Source organism: Aspergillus candidus (genome assembly GCF_002847045.1).
Source record: "Aspergillus candidus strain CBS 102.13 unplaced genomic scaffold BDW47scaffold_111, whole genome shotgun sequence".
Lineage (NCBI taxonomy): Eukaryota > Fungi > Ascomycota > Eurotiomycetes > Eurotiales > Aspergillaceae > Aspergillus > Aspergillus candidus.
Window position 1 is genome coordinate 2301 of NW_020194116.1, and position 18019 is coordinate 20319.

Here is an 18019-nt window from a genome sequence, read left to right on the forward strand (position 1 = left end):
GACGAGATGGCACACGAGAAGCGCCACAAGTACGGAATAAACCATGACGAAATGGCACACGAGAACTAAGACCATACAAGTTGGGGCACCGCTCAGCTACGGATAACTGGGTTTTCGCATGGAACGAGCTTCACAAACATCTATAACATGTTTTTCAGGCGCCGGAGCCCGTAACCTTCGCTTTCTCTTTGAGCTTATTATTTTCACCACGGTCTTTACATAGCAGTACACATCTATATGAAGCGAGAATATCAAGCAGTATCTCGATTGTCTGTTTCAAACGTACGTGTAATATGTCCAGTCTCCCATCTCCATGCATAGCATGATAGAACCTGGCGACTAAGACCCGATTGCGTTTTCTCTTGACTGTCTAAACGAGCAATCTACTTTTTACGACGCTGCTTTTGCCATGACGCTGTTTCGCTTTCCTTTCCAAGGCTATACATCAACTATGCATTTATCTGGATTTGATTCAAGTACATACCTCACGATTATCTCGTTTTCTAGATAGGTAACCTTTCTCAGTATGGCTGATGAAATCACGTCTCGAAGGTGCACCGGGGCGTCGGCTTGTTCATTTACACTATACCTAGCTGTAGCACTACGAGGACTAATCTGGAAGTGATGGAACCAAATAGAAGAGCTAGCATGATAGATATCTGTATTATTCCAAGTTACTCAGTGCTGTGGCGTTGAGCTATCGTATGTCAAGATGAGGGAGAAGCGCAAATTTGCACGTTTATTGGAGGCGAACTACACAAGATCATTGCAGGGCATGGCAGCTCTCCAGCCTGCATTCACAGGTACTCATCCGGCATCGGGATAAGCGTCTCATTGTTAGCCGCACACATAGCCGGATGCTCCTCCGGAAGAGCCTCGTCGTCATCCATCTTGACGTCGGAGCACTGTTTTTGTATCAGTAGCAGCTCTACTGTTTTTTTTTTTGCCGTAGTGACTGACATGGTATTCCACACTCCCTGTCTTTGGGTTCCTCGCCTCAAAGTACATGACTCCCATCTCTTCGACCTGGGTCTCAAATGTTATCGTGACGTTTACACACAGCTGCCCCGAAGGCTGAATGGGCACATCCTGCACGATGGTGTAGGGGAAGTCCTCTCTCTTCCTTGGCACTCGATTTCGACTATAGAGTGTTGTCACAAGGTCCCCAGGATGGCCGGAGAACGACAGGAAAGTGCGGGAGCCACGGTAGTAGCCTTGGGGGTTATGCACTATCTCCCCTTCTCTGTATTAACCTATGCCGCTGCTAGACTGGGGACAGAGGGGGGCACACTGCAGAAAGGGCTGTACTGATCTATTTCTGGGCGGGTCTTGGGGTTTGGACCGCGGGTCATCCATGGGAACTGGACGTGGAAGCCGGCGTGCGCGGCAGAAGTGAGGTTGATTCTGGTGCTGAGTGTAAATAGGAACGTGATTGTGGCTAGGAGGGAGGACATGGTGATTAGAGGCCCATTTCAGCACGGTACACAGAGCGAGGGCAAGATCAAGTATGCTCAGTCAGTCTAACTCCCTTCAGTCCCTTCATACCAGCTAGAAGGAGCCGTCACCATTACACCCCAAAAATGGCCAGTCGCCGATTTAGGTGACGTCAGATGGTATCAATGGTATCAGGGCAGACAGTTATGGATGTCAACTTCTCCCTACCTCCTTGGCCACGATGCGCGTCAATGCGACCTGATGGATGCATAAATGTACGGTGTGTATTTGACCATGTAGAAGGGCTAGGTCTCAGATGGAATGTAACCCTACTATCTCTGGCGAGCGCGGTGAGCAGTAAGGCGTACCAGCCGTCCTGCAGTTTCACTTCCTAGACAATCATCTAGCACAGGTGCCACCGTCTGCTTTAACATTGATTGCTTCCACCCACAGCGCCCCCTCTCTCAACCTCTCGCTCGCTCTTCTCTACTCTTTGACCGCCCCTCGACATGTCCACCTCCAAAGCAAAGCCCAGCTGTTCCCAGTATGCTCCCCTTTCGCTACACGATGATGGCGAAGGCTCCAGCGCAGCTCTTGAGAAGCGCTCCTTCTCCGAGGATGACCACTCTGCCCCCTTGCTGAAAGGCTCGGACAACCTCCCCGCCCTCGCACCATCCAAGCCCTCCCAGCTTCTCCAGCTCATCTTCTACTTCTCGTTCGCCCTAGCGTTGCTATCGGCCGTGAACATTGCTCTCCTTCCCACTACGCTATCAAAATACCATGCCTACCCATTTTCTGACTCCGAACTCGAGGCCCTCCCCTATGGCGACGCTAGACTGGGGTTGCACAGGGTAGCGGAATCCATCCCCCCTCGCCAGGTCTACCACCACGCTTGGCCGGATAGAATTGTACGGGTGAGCCGGAAGTTGAAGGATGCCGTGTGGGGACAGGGTGTGCAGGTTTACGTTACAGTTGAGGTTCGTTTTGTATACTTGCTCCTTCCTCATCTCTTTCAATGAGCCATCCACCTACTCTTAGTGTCTACCGCTTTGTGTGCAACTTCTAATGCGAGAGAAGGACTCGACAATCATGCGCTTCCCTATCCCCTCTAACGGCGTCAACGCCTGTGCGCTCTCCTGGCGGCCGCCTCCCGAGTTCTCTGCGCGTGTCGACGATGTTACCATCAAGGGCGATGTAACAGAAATAGAAATCTGGCAGCTTATTGCACCTTCGGCCACTTCATCCACCGTCTCTTCCAGTATGGAGGAGCTCGATTATGACACATTATCATACTCGACCCTTCCTGTGCGCGGAGAGTTGCTTGGCGTGCTAGACCTCACCGCCAAGCCAAACAGCACAACAGTGGAGTTTGCCTGTCCCAGCGCAGCGGAGAGTCTAGTAGTAGAGATGAGGTGCCAGCGCGTGGCATGTCATGTGAGCTTTATGCAGATTGATATAGTGCCGAGATTGGGATTCCAGTTGATGAGAAGAAGTGAATAAGGGGAGTAGGGTAGCTAAATTTTCTTCTCATTTGAATTCTTGTTCACGTAGAATAGATCTAGTCTTTAGGTATGCCGCGTGACTCTTCATATCAATGGTCACCTATAGCCCCAAGACCGTCGCTTGACCAGACGGCCTGCTGCGCTGAGGGTTCTTCCGCACATGGAATCAAAGTCGAACATTTAATACTAGTAGGCAGGGCCAATTTGTCAGATGGTACAATGTCCAATTCTAAGAATTCTATAAAAAAGGTACAATTCGGGGGCCGGCCCCTTGCCTTGGGTGGATCTGAAAAGCAGGGTAATTGGGCATGAGCTTACCCCCATACTAATTTTACAGCAGGGGTGATCCCAGGTGACTATAATAATTAATCTGGTGGGATTAGATTATAGTAAATCCTCTCACTTTTTTTTCGTGCTGCCTATTCTAGTGGTATGAGTAAAAAGTAACTAACATATAAATCCTGCCAGTGCCTCATATACTCCAGGCCAAGCACAGGATCACATCTTTCGAGGCTCTCTGGATAGAAAAATTACCTGGATCTAATAAATATCCCTGGATTACCTGTTCTCTCTACCCTCTCTCACTTTTACTTTCTCACCGCTCGCTAGTAAGAGTAAGGTCTTTAATACAACAGTGCTCGCCTATTATCTATGATTTTATATCTCTCTCTTATTCATACTTTCTACTCTCCAGACTCTTAAGTAATATAGTAAGCGCCTTCTTATTGCTGAGTGATCGCTGGTAGTAATATACTTCTCTATCTAGTCTCATGTATTAGCTATGCTCACTCAGGCAGTGCTTGAGTGTTGTAAACTAAATAGTGAATTGAATATTCGCATGGTGCTAGGGCTAGAGTAGCTTACCAAACTAGCTCTAGCTACTAATTAGCAGCTGGAGAGTGAGACTCGTGTGCAAGGTTATTAGACAGATAATGGGAGTCTCTGCTTATCTTTCTTTCTCTGTTAAATAGGAAGTAGAGGAGCAAGTTAGTGATAAGAGAGAATAAGTAGTGATTCTTATATCATGAGATGCATGTGAAGCCCGCTTGGAGAGTATCCAGGGGGGTTGGAAAGGAGCGAGGGCCATGGATGCCTGGGTTGCTAATTTTGTCTGATTAGGGGAGTAGTAGTAGGGGTAGTCCTCATTGTCCTGTCCTAGCTTGCTTAATCAATCCTTACTAGCGGTGGTATTCAAGAACCATTAGCAAATCCTTTGCAACTCTTACTATGACCCTACTATAGATTATTGCTGAATTGACTCTCCTATACACGGTGTCTATCATGCTATATTCATGACTCTGGACGAGTCGGTGGATAATAAAGCTTTATACTCTATCCTAGGCTGCCCTGTAATTATATATCTTACTCTCCTTCTCACTATGCTGTATTAATTGATAACCACTACCCGAAAATAGCTTTATTGCGGGACAGGTCACGATTGCAATCAGGAGAGTGGCGAATTAAAAGTCATTAAGGAATTTGTCCCTTTCAGGCATATTTCTCTGATTTATTCTCACATAATAAATTATTACCATTAACACTCTTCTGTTATATAATAGTATATTATAGCTTCTTGTTTTTGAACAGATTGCTCCTGAGTTCTGACATTTTATAGGAATCTAGCAAGTGATTATTTTATACTAGCTGGGGCCTTGAATAAGCTATAAGGTTGTAGTATATATAATCTTGATCCTAGATTTGGTAATTAGATCTCTGAAGACAGTTAAATTTTATAAATAAATAATATTACTCAAAAAATTAACTCTCTCAGTAAGTTATAACTTTGAACATAATAGATAGTACTTTAGTAGATTAAACCTCCAATCTTAGATTCCAAAAATAATTCATCGCCAAGATATGTAAGTAAGAAAAATAGTTATCTTGTATACTATACATGATGGTCAGCTTGATAGGGATGGTGAGCTTGATAGTTTTTCATGAATCAGTATGCACACGTGGCATAAGCACACCTACAGATAAAAAGAATTGTGTCTCCTGGTTTGTTTAGTTAAGTGCTAGGTTTGTGTTCATGTGTAAAGTCTCTTACTAGAGCCACTGGTTATCCTTAGTGGTATTCATACCCATAATTTTAGCTATACTGTATGCTAGGGATGTCGGATAATGATAAGCTGAGTTAATCTCAGATATTTGAGAACTACTTGCGCCTCACTAGGGAAAGTAGAGACAACCATGCGCCGGATGTGGTGGGATAATCCAGCACTGACTCAACTTTATGGACTGCTCCAAATGCAAGTCCCGCGACCCCCCCACTCCGTGTGGTAGAACGCTCTCCAACAGCTGCAAATGTGTCTAGCAATTTTTATTACTCGAAATATAGGATACTTCTACGCTGGGGCGAGAGTGTTGCAAGTAGGGGCCCCCCAGATGGGTCAAGGTGCGCCGATGCGAAGAGTAGCCTACACTAATCAGGAGATGCATGCCCCCGAGCAGGGTCTCCGGTGGTTGGGAGTATGCTCGTTGGGTCTAGTCTGCCATCAGAGAAATTCACTCGGCAGTTGCTGCAAGACTTCGATCACGGTGCCACAGCAAATTTCGCCTCGATTGACAGGCTGAGAAACCCGGAAAGAAACATCATTCTGCCTCTTTCCATGCATCCCCGACAGTATTCTACTCCGTGCTTGCCATGATCTTGGAGGACCTGGCCTACAAATATCCAACGGGGCATACATATGCACAGCAGCTCCATGCGGGGTCAGGGCACCACCCCGATAGTACACTATAGTACCTCTCTCAAGAGTTGGTCACCCGAATATGATCGCGGATGTCGACCAGGAGCGATGTATTTCAGCCTCGGCGCTTTTGCTTTACAACCTCGAACTGCTCACCACCCTGGCTACCCAATGACAAATATACATTTGTTGCGCGCGCGACATCATCCAATAGAAGCTACATGCAGCGAGTCCCTCTTCCTCCACAGCCATCACCCAACACCTCTTTCTGTACATTTTATGGAAATTTATGACGGGGTTGTATACATGACCGCGATCGCAGATTGCTCCATGATGGTCCCTGGAGATTGAATAATTTCTCGGGATCTATTTTCCCTCAAGCATGTTGTGACTAGGCCCTTTTTTAGACCCTGTTGGTTTCATGTCTTCAGGCTGGCTACGACCATTGACTTCATTAATGAGAATTAATAGAACTTGATCTTGTTTACCCGTACATGATGATTGTACCACCCGAATTATTATCAAGGGTGGGTTACTGAGCTAGGTATTCTGAAATATGGAACAGCAAAAATAGACATAAGGAATGAGAAAGCAGGACTTTCACTTATATCTTAAGCCCTGATTAGATGGAAGAAATGGTCAGATTCACTGACTCTAGAGGGCTGTATGTGATTGCCCTATGAGAATCCACCCAAAGAGAGTCTAGCTCATCCAGTAGAAGACTCCATCAAAAAACAAAGGCTAGCTGCAATTACTCAGTGACACTCATAGTTTAGACAGTTTCTAAGCGAGTACTAAAATGGGGCAATATTACAAAACACGGTGTGTTATAGTGACAGAGGTGCGATATTCAAATGTTGAAATATCAGTCAAGTTAAGCCCCATACCAAGTATTCGTCAACATTTTGGTGTAGTAGTATCAAAAGTATACACTAGTTGGCAATTAAAAGAGTAGTGTTACTAATGAATTGGACTAAAACTGAACCAGTTTGATGTAAACCATTCTCAGGGTCACTTCCTAATTTCATTAATGTGACTCTAGGCGGAACAGTAACTGTTATCAGTAGGCTAGAGTGCGCCCTTTTCTTTTAAATTACAAGTCCGTACCGCCAAATCATTGGTTTCAGGGAATAGAACCAATCGATGCTTTTCAGGTCTCATTAGCTTCTTCTGCTTGAATTTTTAGCAAGACCCCTACTGAAGAGAGACAAATCAAGTTGCGAATCTGATAACACCGGGTAACTCGGCTACCGATCAGATAAGGGAATTTCGCTGCGGGCCCAAGCGATGGGGTCCACCTCTAGGCTCTGAAAGGCAATGCTTGTAAGTTTTAGCTTGGGCACCGCTCTTCGGCTCAGATGAAATTCCACTCTATCCCAGAAGCACCCGATCAATTCCAGGTAATATATTGAGCCGATCGCTCATCTAGGCGAAGTCTGGCCATTCAATGTATGGCTTGTAAAATCAGTCAACAGGGTAATCTTTGCCGATCGTCATGTCAATTTGTCCGTCCACCGAATTAGTTAAGCGCATGGCTCGTTCTTTTTGTTTCTAGTTTCTTTTTTTCTTTTTCTTTTTTCCTTTTTTTGTTTCACCCCAAGTTGTCTCCCAGTGTCTGCAGGATGTTGGTATATAAAGATTGAACAGCCGCAAAATCTACCTAGTTTTTTTTTTAGAACCCCACCAATCGATCTAGTGTCGAAAAAATGTTCTTCTTCTCTCTTGTGGCCCTGGTGGCTCCCATGTTGTGTCGAGCCGCCTGCCCCTATGCGAACCTGGCAGATACCAAAGATGTTGATACGAGCATCAACCCGCACTCAGGTGCAGTGGTCCCTCGCGCCGTGCCAGGAAAGAAGGGTGTGATGCTGATGAACCGCATCAACCCCTCGTCATCAGAACTGTTTATCGCGAATGCGGACGGTTCCAACGAACGCTCTTTGCTTGGCGACGACTCCGTGTTCGAATACCACGCATCATTCTCCCCTGACAATAAAAAAGTTATTTTCACCACTGAACGCAATGGTGACGGTAACTCCGATGTCTACATGGTCAACATCGACGGTAGCGGCTTGAAATCAGTCGCTACTACACCCTCTGTTGAAGACGCGGCGGTTGTTTCACCCAACGGGAAGTTTGTCGCCTACGCGTCCACCGCCGGCGTCTACACCTCCAACATCTGGCTCATGAACCTTGAGACCGGCGTGGTTCGAAACCTCACCAATCAAACCGGCGTTACGGGGAAGCCTGAATCGCCGAACGGGTTCTTCGCGCCGGCCTGGTCGCCCGATGGAGAATGGATCGTCTTTTCCTCGGACCGAAATACTGCGTGGACAGGTCACGATGATGGCTCGGGCTGGGAGCATACGCAGGAACTGGCTCTTTACGCCATTACGCCCGAGGGCACTGGTTTTCGCAAGGTGTACGGGAAGTCGGGTCATACCTACGGATCGCCCCGATTCTCCCCGGACGGCAAGCGGATTGTATGCTACGAGATGACTTTGCAAGCAACATGGGACTCGAGGACAGCTTTCAGCGTGAATTCATCGGAAAGCCAGATCGTTTCAGTAAACTTCAAGTCTGGTAACGATTTTGTTCGACACACCAATACATCTGGTGTCAAGATATACCCGCAGTATGTCTCAAATACCGACATCGGATACCTGATAAAGGGTGGAGATGCTGGCGGAATTCACTATACTTCTAGCTCGAAAAAGATCCTCGGCGGTATGCGTTCCCCGGCGTGGTCTGCCGACGGCAAATATGTTGTCTACGAGAAGACTGGGTGGGATATTCGGCCATTGCAGAAGGAGCTCTGGTCCTGGGACTCCGAGTGGGATTACCGCTTCATGGACGTGTTCCCCCAACTCTCCCCCCAGGGAAAGCTGGCCTTTACCACCAAGCAGACCGGCAATCCTGGAAACAGCTCGGTGGCGGTTTCGGCGCCCGACGATCCAGACTTTGTTATTGCGTTTGATACGGACGCATCAGGCGTCCTTGACCCAGACACGGTGGCCAGGGGTGGTGGTGGATCGTTTCAGCCTGCATGGTCGATGGACGAAGAGTGGATCGCATTCGGGCTTGGATCTTGGTTCCAGAGCCGTGACAAAGCCCCCGGGTGGATCTTCCGGACCAAGGCAGATGGATCGAGCTTCGAGCAACTGACCTTCGGCAACTCAACCAACAAGGGGTACCCCAGCTTCTCTCCCGACGGCAAAATGATCGTCTACCGCGAATGGATGCCCGGTCTCGGTCTGCGTCTGCTGAATTTGGAGACCAACAAGACTAAGACTCTGACTACGGAGCGTGATAACTTGCCGTATTTCTCCCCGGACGGGGAGTGGGTGCTATTCACTCGCAACATGACCGACTTGTCCCGGGATGAGTTCTCGAACTACGAGGTGTGCATCATTCGTCCGGATGGAACGGATCTCACTGTACTCACTACGTCGTTTGCCAACGATGCACACGCCGTCTGGACGGCCGATGGTCGCATCTTGTGGTCAAGTGGGATGTGGGGATTCCAGGCAGAGGCCGCGACTTACGATAACACGTTCCAGCCCTATGGCCAGATCATGATCATGGATATGGATGGCTCGAACATGAAGGTCTTGACGGATAGTCTTTGGGAAGATGCCATGCCAGTATACGTCCCCAACGCTTTTTTGGACCAGTAATGCAAGGGCAGTGGCAGAATGGCAGCTGAGTGCCAAGTAGACATCCTAACAACTGTGTACAAAAAACCCACATTCACACATTGCAGTTTGTCTTTTTTTATGTAGTCGGGCTATGAAAAGGATGGAAGAAGGGGATTCTGGATAGGATAGAGAGGCATATAGCCTCCGAGAATAAAAGAGTGGAATAGTTGGATTCTAAGTTGAAACAACGTGTTTGCGGATAGATCTTGACAGGGAGATCAACGATCCCGGGCTAATATCAAACTGTTCTAGAAAGAGTAAATCAGCCGTAAGGTAATTTACGGGGGGGAATATAGATACAGTAAACACCAATACAAGAGACAATAAAACACCAGACATAGACATTACTCCGTAAAGGCGCCCATCGCAGGTTACGCTGACCCTCCGCCAGTGGGGAACCCGATCCTACGCCTAGTTGCCGCCAACTAGTTAAATTCAGGATAGATGTTGTTGTTCTCCCCAGTGGGCGCGCTGTTTTTATCAGTGTTAACATACAGGTCAACAAACTGCTTGAGGGCCCTCTTCGCGCTGTGTGGAAATAAAACTACATCCAGATACGGTAGAAGCTCAGGTTCGGTGGTAGTTCTGAATGGTAATAGTGCAAAGAGTGTACCTTCGACCTCCTAGCTGCCAATGATATGGGGCACTTTGGTCACAGTCTTTTTCATGTCAAGTCAATCGAAAGGCTCAGTCACCACGACTCCATCGAGACGGGGAAGGTAGGAAAGAGCGAGAGAATGATATCCTAATATTGCGGGCTCAGAGCTCGCCGCGCTGAGCATTACAGTATAGTCCACCTCTCGCAGGCACTCCAAAGTAAGACGCTCTCCAAAGCAGCCAGTGGAACTCTGAAGCAATAACCTGAATAAAAACTAGATTTCTCAGAGCCCAAGTCGCTGGGTCTGCGGGTAGGTCTGGGTGATGAGCTTTTACCCCGGACCCAGACTAGGTTGGATTTTGGGTCAGGACCTTTGATCCAAGATAGATTGTGTCAAAGACTACTATGGCATGTATTTCATTCATTGATCTATTGAATTAATCCATTCTATCCAAATATATCCTTTTGAGGCCTAGTCTAGGAAGCGTAGCTCTTCTTGATATTTCTTATACCGTGGTACATGTCCCAGCCCCACCCTTGCTACTTTCTGTCCGCTGCTTGTCAATATGATCGAAATGTGAAAAGTATATGTAGGTATCCTTAGGTATCTTTAGGGATAAATAGGGATATATAGAAATATATAAGTATGAACTACGGTAACGTGAATCCCTACCGAACCGGCCACCCCCACCGAGCCGGCCACTGTGTATTGCACATAACATGTTCATTTTTATATCTAGATATCTTGACAACGAGTAATTCATAGAAGATAAAATTTAGAGTATAAATTTAATAATATAGTATATCTACTATAATACAAATTATTACTCATAAAAATGATTAATTCTTGAGGTAATATTAATTACACATGTATTTTTTAATACTCTATGTAATAAAGCATATAAATAATATTTTTTAAATTTAATCTCAATATGTTACTTCTTTACAGTATATTAAAGCTATTATAAAAGTATCAGCTCTTTTCATCTCTTAGTTGTTGAGATATTAAGATAATTAAATGAGATATTTTGTATGCAATACAGGGTGGCCGGCTCGGTGGGGGTGGCCGGTTCGGTAGGGATTCACGTTAACTAGGCATACTTAGCAGGATTACTCATTTGATTTAGTCATTTGGTCAGAAGGTATACTAGAATTCTCTCGAGTGCGATCGATAGTATTCGTTCTATAGAATCAACAGATATGTTAACCATGGTAATAGATCTGTTAAACACTATAATAACAACAGGTATTATTCAAATAGACGTTTATCTTTCACAACCACTAGACAGTCATGTTCATTCTCTTTACTAAAAAAAAAAGTGTTGATGGTATTGTAAAGTGGTGCGAATCCCGGCTTCAATTCAACGCTAGTTCAAAGAAGCTACACTATTTAGGCTATTATACCTAGCAATGGCAGTCTCTGAACACACTTTTCGAGATAGACATCTATCCTTTTAACATCTCCTAGCTCTGCGACAACTCCAACGTAGCCATCAGGACGGACTACGGCAAGCACACCTCGCTTGATATCCACCCCAAAGATCTTATATGCATCATCGATTTTGGAGCCGTCATAAAAGCTCATCTCGGAATACTGTTTCACTCTGCTGGGAAGGGCATTAAGGTTTAATCGACTAGGTAGACCAGGATGCAAGACTACCAGCTCTATGGTCGAAGGTGGAAAAAAAGGAAGCAGTGATTCGGTGACATATCTGAGTGTTTGGGGCGAGGTACCCTGGGGGTCAAGAAGATCGGTCGACGTGAGTACAAGGATTCTGAAGCGTCCAGAAGATGGAAAGTCTGCCGTTATTAGCTGGAATCCGCTGAACGGCTAAAGTTGATTTGCAGAATTAACCACTTACTATCTTGTAGATCTCGCGGTGATCCATCTGCTTCCCTCCTCAATTTGACATTGGAAAGTCTTCTTCCCGGACGCAAGATTCCGGACGCATAATCAGTCCCACTGATTGGATTTCCATTTTCTGCTGTTGTCTGAACAGCTATGGATTCTGGGTACTCAATCCCGCATCCTGACATGAATGCGCTTCCTTTTTTGAAATTATCGATGAAATCTTCCGAGGTAAGAGTGTTGGCACTGGCGTCTCGAGCCCCTGTTACCTTTCCAGAGGCCATCAAAGCTGTGACCCGGTCAAACTCCATAAGCTGTTGGGCGATTGGATGACGCTCGGTGTGATATGAGTCAAGCAGAGACTTCGAGGACGTTTTTGGAATTAGACCATTGATACAATATATGAGCTTCCAAGCCAAGTTGTAAGAGTCCATCATCGACACATTCATGCCTTGTCCTGCCATGGGGCTATGAACATGACAAGCTATAAGGGATTATTAGCCTATCCTTATACAGGTTTTGGAGAACAGTGACAAGGGTTACCATCTCCAACAAAAAATACACGGGGTGTGCCGGCGGAGTCTGCAACAGTGAATTGGCTCAACATACGCTGGCTTATCTCGTAGACAGCCCACCAATACACCCCCCTGTTTGGTTTGGGGTTAATTGTGAATGGCCTGAAAGCAGAAGCGGCGTATTCAAGGATGTCGTCCAGTGTGAATCTATTTCGCTTGGCCTTTGTTGTTTCTTGAGTATCCCATGCATTCACCTTTTCTGGAGTTTGAACATATAGCCGGGTCAAGTATTCACCTGACTCAATTTGTTCACGTGGAATGATTAACACTGACCCTGTTGACGAATGGATGAAGCTTGCCCTGCGGATATCAGGGAAGTCCGTCTCAACGATCAAGTCTATGACACCCCATATATAGCCAAGTGAATTGCCTTCCAGCTGGAGCTCCATGCAACGCCGCACGTTGGAATGAGCTCCATCCGCACCCACGAGATACTTGCTCCTCACAGTGCGACATTTTCCCTTAGCCTCTATTATGGCTTCAACGGGGAAATCCGGGTCGTCACTAATTGTGACGTTGCTGAGTCTCGTACCGCGATGGATCCCTTCATTATGATAGCGCAGAAGGTCATTCTCAATAAAGGGCTCGATCTTAGAGATATGAAGAGCGAGGTTGAACGGGTAGCGAGCTGCAGTAGATATAAGCGGATTAACAGCGGTATGTTCGATGAAATTCTCTTGCGTTGGCGAAGGGTCCCAGACGGCAGTCTCCCACAATTGATACCCCTATATAATTGATAAGCCATCAAACATCAGATTTCAAAAACCATGCTTAAATTTTCTAGTGTTTACATACTGCATTGATAATGTCATCAGCAAGTCCCAAGGATTTGAGCACCTCGAGTGTCCGGGGTTGAAAAGCGTCGGCGTGGCCAGAGCTTTGGCCACTCTCATTTTGGTCAATGCAAAGGAGAGAATGGTCGCCAAGCCCATAACGAGCGAGAAGCAAGGTGAGCATCATTCCTGCTGGTCCACCCTAGGATGGGAGTCAGCTTCCCTTATCCTCTGTGAAAAGGTATTTTTGCAGGCACATACACCAACAACAATGATCTCATACTTCGCTTCGCCATTTTGTTCAAAATTTTGGGTCAAACGAGGTAGGGGAGGTGATAGGAAGTGCTTTTCCTGTGCCCTTTCCTGTTTGACTGTATATCTAGTATGAATAGTCATTTCCTCACTTGGACAAATGTTCCTCTCACAGTTAATTAAGTAAAAGCAGTGTATACTAGATACTAATATATATAGCCGAGTGGGCAGTCCTGCATATTGAATTACTCTTCACATGATACCATGATAAAGCACCACGGATGAGGGACCCGGAATTTTTTGGTTGCTTTGGCATTGGTCAGATTATACTAATATGGCAAAAGTAATTTTGTCATGAATACTTGACATGTCAAGATTTAAGTTTTTCTGAATCAGTATGCAAGGTGTGTTGCTGCCTAAATAAACATAGTACTGTAACACAAATCAGCTGTTTGTCCTACCGGCATTCCTGTTTACCTCCTATAGTGAGAAAAAAACCCCACAACAGGTACAGGGTCCAACAGACGGCAGAGACATTAAATAACCATTAATCCCACTGATATCCTTGGTTTGTTACTTTGGGTTATGATAAAGGAGCCCTACACTTAAATAAGGAGCTTCACAGACCACTCAGAAGCTGAACATATAGTGATAAAGATAAAATACAAATACTAAATAGGAGAAGTGCCTATATTTAGCTTACTATATTAATAAAACTAATAATACTGCTGCTAGCGCCACAAAGTCTTAATCATGCATTACTGGGGGTACCAGAAACAGGATTCTACATCTATAGGTCCGATTACATGCCAGGAAACATAGGAAAAATGTCTCTCATATCACATTCTTCACCGCTTTTTATTCTCAGGTGACGTAGGACGCTGTAGACTGGTCATGATACTCTAGACCATTAATCACTCTCAAGAGAAAGTCCATCTTGGTATACCAGGCTTTTAAATACCGCGTCCTGCCCGGGGCAAAATATGTTGAAGCAAGCTGTGATATTACATAAATCAAATTCCTTATTACACACTTTGTTTAATTAATTAGGAGATCACGCATAACAAGAAGAGATGACAGTTCCTGTTATTGACAATGGCGGAGATCCACATCTGCCAGCACCAAAGTCAATCAATCCCGGCAGCACCCCACATTCGCCATGTGGATCCCATAGGTCAATACACAACCTCGCCCAATTACTTGCTAGAGCTGCCGTGACCGAGGGAGGGTTATCTTTCTATACATCTGCGGATGAGAGCGCCAAGCCCTGCTGTGTTTCTTATGCCGAGCTTCAACAAAATGCATTGCAGAAATCCCGCTTACTGAGCATGATCGATGGCGTATTGGATTCATCCATTGTGCTGTTGCATTTCGATACTCAGCTCGAGACGATCGAGTGGTTTTGGGCCGCAACACTTGCGGGACTTTTACCCGCCATATCCGGCTCGTTTGTCCACGACACGGCCCAACGTATCAAGCATCTCAACCATCTACAGACGCTATTGAAGCAGCCTACTATCCTTACCTCCGAGAAACTGCTTCATGGTTTTTATGGGGCGGAGGGCCTTCGCCTGCGCACCATAGAGTCATTGATCAACAAAGTTTCCAATTCCCCAGCTGACACAGGGACGATCCCTGGAACCACGAAATGCGCAGATGATCCGGCTGTCCTCATGTTGACATCTGGCAGCACTGGCAGCGCCAAGGCTGTACCACTTCTCCATGGGCAGTTGTTGACCGCAATCCAAGGCAAGAGTACGCATCATCTAACCCAGCCTGGGGATGTGTTCCTAAACTGGGTTGGGCTGGACCATGTCGCAAGTCTGTGTGAAATCCACCTACATGCCGGGAAGTACACTTGCACTCCACCCTTCTAAAGCAAATTTTCTAATAGTGAGCAGTGAGTCTCGGAGCTCAGCAAGTCCACATCCCCGCCACGTTACTTTTGCAGGATCCGCTGCGATTCATACGCCTGCTTGACACTCACCGAGTCGCGTACACCTTCGCACCCAATTTTTTCCTCAATCAACTGCGAAAGGCCATACTAGCACACCCGCCTGTTAAGACAGACCTCTCCTGTCTCAAGCGGATCAATTCAGGAGGTGAGGCCAACCCAACGGCGGCATGTGATTCTATATCGCGCGAGCTATGTCATCTCGGGGCCCGCGGCCCAGTAATCAGTCCTGGTTTCGGGATGACAGAAACGTGTGCGGGCGCTGTTCATGCCCAGCCAATCCTTGATACTGCAAAAGAACTGGAATTTGCGAGTCTGGGAAAGTGCATCCCCGGAATGAAGATGCGGGTGATGGACCAAGAATCGAAAGACAAGCAAGTCCCGTGTGGTGAAGTAGGGGAGCTACAGCTCACCGGACCGGTTGTTTTCCATGGATACTTCAACGACCCGGCTGCTACAGCTGCCGCATTCACCGACGACAAGTGGTTCGTGACAGGCGACTTGGCTTGGCAGGACCAGGTGGGTAATTTGAACCTTGCCGGTCGTATCACGGACATTATTATTGTCAATGGGATCAAATGGAGTGCTACAGAAATTGAAACCGCCATTGATGAAGAGGGTATTACTGGTCTCATACCCTCATTTACTGTTGCTTTCCCGCATCGCCCCACCGGGTCTCCCACGGAGGATATCGCTGTTGTCTACTCCCCAAGTTATGCATCCGACGATGATGCTGCACGATTCGCAACGGCCACTGCCATCTCAAAGACCGTCGCGGCTGTGACAGGCCGGAACCCCGGGCATTTAGTGCCGCTGCCGGTGGAGATGCTGGTTAAAACCTCGCTTGGTAAAATCCCTCGTTCCAAGGTGCGGGCTGCATTCCAGCGGGGCGACTACGAGAGCTATGAAAAAAGAGACAGAGAGGTTATCCGGGAATATGGCCAATCTAAGCTGCGCCGGCCTGAGACCGAGAACGAACGGAAGGTCCAGAGAGTGCTAGCACAAGTCGTTAATGTTTCTGTGGAGGCTATTAGCTCGGATTCATCTATCTTTGATTTGGGTATCACCTCATTTAACCTCATCCTGCTCAAGGCCCTGATCCAAGAGGCCGTGCAAGCACCAGTTGACATCCCCATGTCAGACATCATGATGGAGTAAGAAAATGACATCCATCCAACCGCTATTACCTTTCCAGTAAGGCTAATGATATATGGCAAAAAACAGGCCCACGGTTGCTGGCATTGCCTCATCTGTTGATCGACTCCTTTCGCAAGCTCCTGTCTACAATCCTATTGTTCCCCTACAGCTGCATGGAACCAAAATCCCCCTTTTCTTGATCCACCCCGGCAGCGGCGATATTCTCGTTTTCATCGCACTTGCAACACATTTTCCCACAAGGCCTGTCTACGCACTTCGCACTCGCGGTTACAATGCCAACGATTCTCTTTTCGAGACAATGGAGGAGACCATCGACACTTACGTGCAACATATCCGTAAAGTGCAACCCCACGGGCCATACGCGGTAGCCGGATACTCACTCGGGTCCACGCTTGCCTTCGAGGTGGGTAAGAAGCTAGAGGCTCAGGGGCAGGAGGTCCGCTTCCTAGCCAGTATTGACTACCCGCCCCATATTTCGCAATACGTCCGAGGCCAGAACTGGCTAGACGTGCTTCTACATATTTCCTTCTTCCTTGAGCTCATCGACGATGAGATCATGGCGCGCGCCACCGTTCACATGCATAGCCATGAAATGACCCGCGAGGAAGCCTTGAAATATGTCCTATTCATCAGTGACCCCCAGCGAGTTCAGGCTCTACAACTTACCCCCGAGTTGCTAGAACGAATTGGTGATATCGGAGAGAATTTCAGGGTCCATGGGGAGGCATACGAACCCGTCGGCAATGTCGATCATCTAGATGTGTTTGTGGCTGATCCGCCAGGATACGCGGCATTGAATCGGCAAGATTGGAGGGACAACAAACTTGGACAGTGGGTTGACTTTGTGAGGACTGATGCCGAATTCTATGAATGCCCCGGGATCCATGCAAATATGCTCAACCCTGAGTATGCTGCTGCGTTCGTAAAGATTTTTAAGGCAGCTATGAAGTTGAGAGGGGTCTAAAAGTCATTTTGACGTGGGACGGCATGGACAAGGACTAGAGTGTCATCTCCAATCCGCAAAAACTGATCCGATCCGCACTGAATCCGCAATGAGTTGGGTTCGGATAGAAGGGGTCAGAATCCACAGCAGATTTGGATAAGAGAAGTTAGAATTTATAATAGATTTAAAGATCTGAATAGAATAACTTAGGATTAGAATTCCTAATCTATAAATCTATAGAAACTAAAAAACTAGTTATATATTAAGTTTATAAGAAGAAAATTACAGAAGTAAAAAATAAATTTAATTTATATTAAATTTTATAAATAAGTATTAAAATCTTAATAAAACACAGGCTAAGTTTAAATAATAAATTATAATATTAGAAATAAATAGAGTGTCATTCGGAGCGGATTGGAGCTGATTCTCCCCGGGTAGAATCTAACTTGTTGTAGATTCGGATTCTGATCCTGGTATCCAAACATACTTGTAGATTCAGTGTGGATTTTATAGTAAAAACCACAGAATCCTAAAAATTAAAGATCTTTATCTAAAAAGAGCTATATAGGACTAAAGCTCAGCTGAAAGTAGACTAG

At 46.3% G+C, this 18019-nt stretch overlaps 5 protein-coding genes across 5 annotated transcripts; 3 read left to right on the forward strand and 2 right to left on the reverse strand.

Moving 5' to 3' along the window:
- Positions 1–797: 797 nt before the first annotated feature.
- Positions 798–1454, reverse strand: BDW47DRAFT_130198 (uncharacterized protein; the record flags this gene model as incomplete). The annotated part of the gene is made up of 3 exons (XM_024817067.1): positions 798–905; positions 961–1238; positions 1292–1454. 3 exons carry the CDS (start codon positions 1452–1454, stop codon positions 798–800), a joined length of 549 nt encoding a protein of 182 aa, XP_024667154.1.
- Positions 1455–1943: 489 nt separating this feature from the next.
- Positions 1944–2934, forward strand: BDW47DRAFT_121467 (uncharacterized protein; the record flags this gene model as incomplete). Its single annotated transcript, XM_024815633.1, has 2 exons — positions 1944–2411; positions 2512–2934. The coding sequence occupies 2 exons, from the start codon at positions 1944–1946 to the stop codon at positions 2932–2934; spliced, it is 891 nt and encodes a 296-aa protein (XP_024667155.1).
- Positions 2935–7368: 4434 nt separating this feature from the next.
- BDW47DRAFT_121468 (tricorn protease N-terminal domain-containing protein) lies at positions 7369–9300 on the forward strand (the record flags this gene model as incomplete). The annotated part of the gene is made up of 1 exon (XM_024815634.1): positions 7369–9300. One exon carries the CDS (start codon positions 7369–7371, stop codon positions 9298–9300), a length of 1932 nt encoding a protein of 643 aa, XP_024667156.1.
- A 2009-nt stretch (positions 9301–11309) lies between these two features.
- On the reverse strand, positions 11310–13512 carry BDW47DRAFT_121469 (putative phenol monooxygenase; the record flags this gene model as incomplete). The annotated part of the gene is made up of 5 exons (XM_024815635.1): positions 11310–11719; positions 11782–12252; positions 12312–13068; positions 13139–13318; positions 13378–13512. 5 exons carry the CDS (start codon positions 13510–13512, stop codon positions 11310–11312), a joined length of 1953 nt encoding a protein of 650 aa, XP_024667157.1.
- Positions 13513–14389: 877 nt separating this feature from the next.
- BDW47DRAFT_114549 (acetyl-CoA synthetase-like protein) lies at positions 14390–17613 on the forward strand. Its single transcript, XM_024814676.1, has 3 exons — positions 14390–15220; positions 15274–16476; positions 16547–17613. The coding sequence occupies exons 1-3, from the start codon at positions 14442–14444 to the stop codon at positions 17442–17444; spliced, it is 2880 nt and encodes a 959-aa protein (XP_024667158.1). The 5' UTR covers positions 14390–14441; the 3' UTR covers positions 17445–17613.
- The last annotated feature ends 406 nt before the right edge of the window (positions 17614–18019 follow it).

Bases quoted from the DNA above. Each gene is read 5' to 3' on its own strand.
- BDW47DRAFT_114549 (XM_024814676.1), top strand. From the start codon at position 14,442: ATGACAGTTCCTGTTATTGACAATGGCGGAGATCCACATCTGCCAGCA. The intron at 15,221-15,273 runs GTACACTTGCAC...GTGAGCAGTGAG, and splicing joins ATCCACCTACATGCCGGGAA to TCTCGGAGCTCAGCAAGTCC. The intron at 16,477-16,546 runs GTAAGAAAATGA...GGCAAAAAACAG, and splicing joins ATGTCAGACATCATGATGGA to GCCCACGGTTGCTGGCATTG.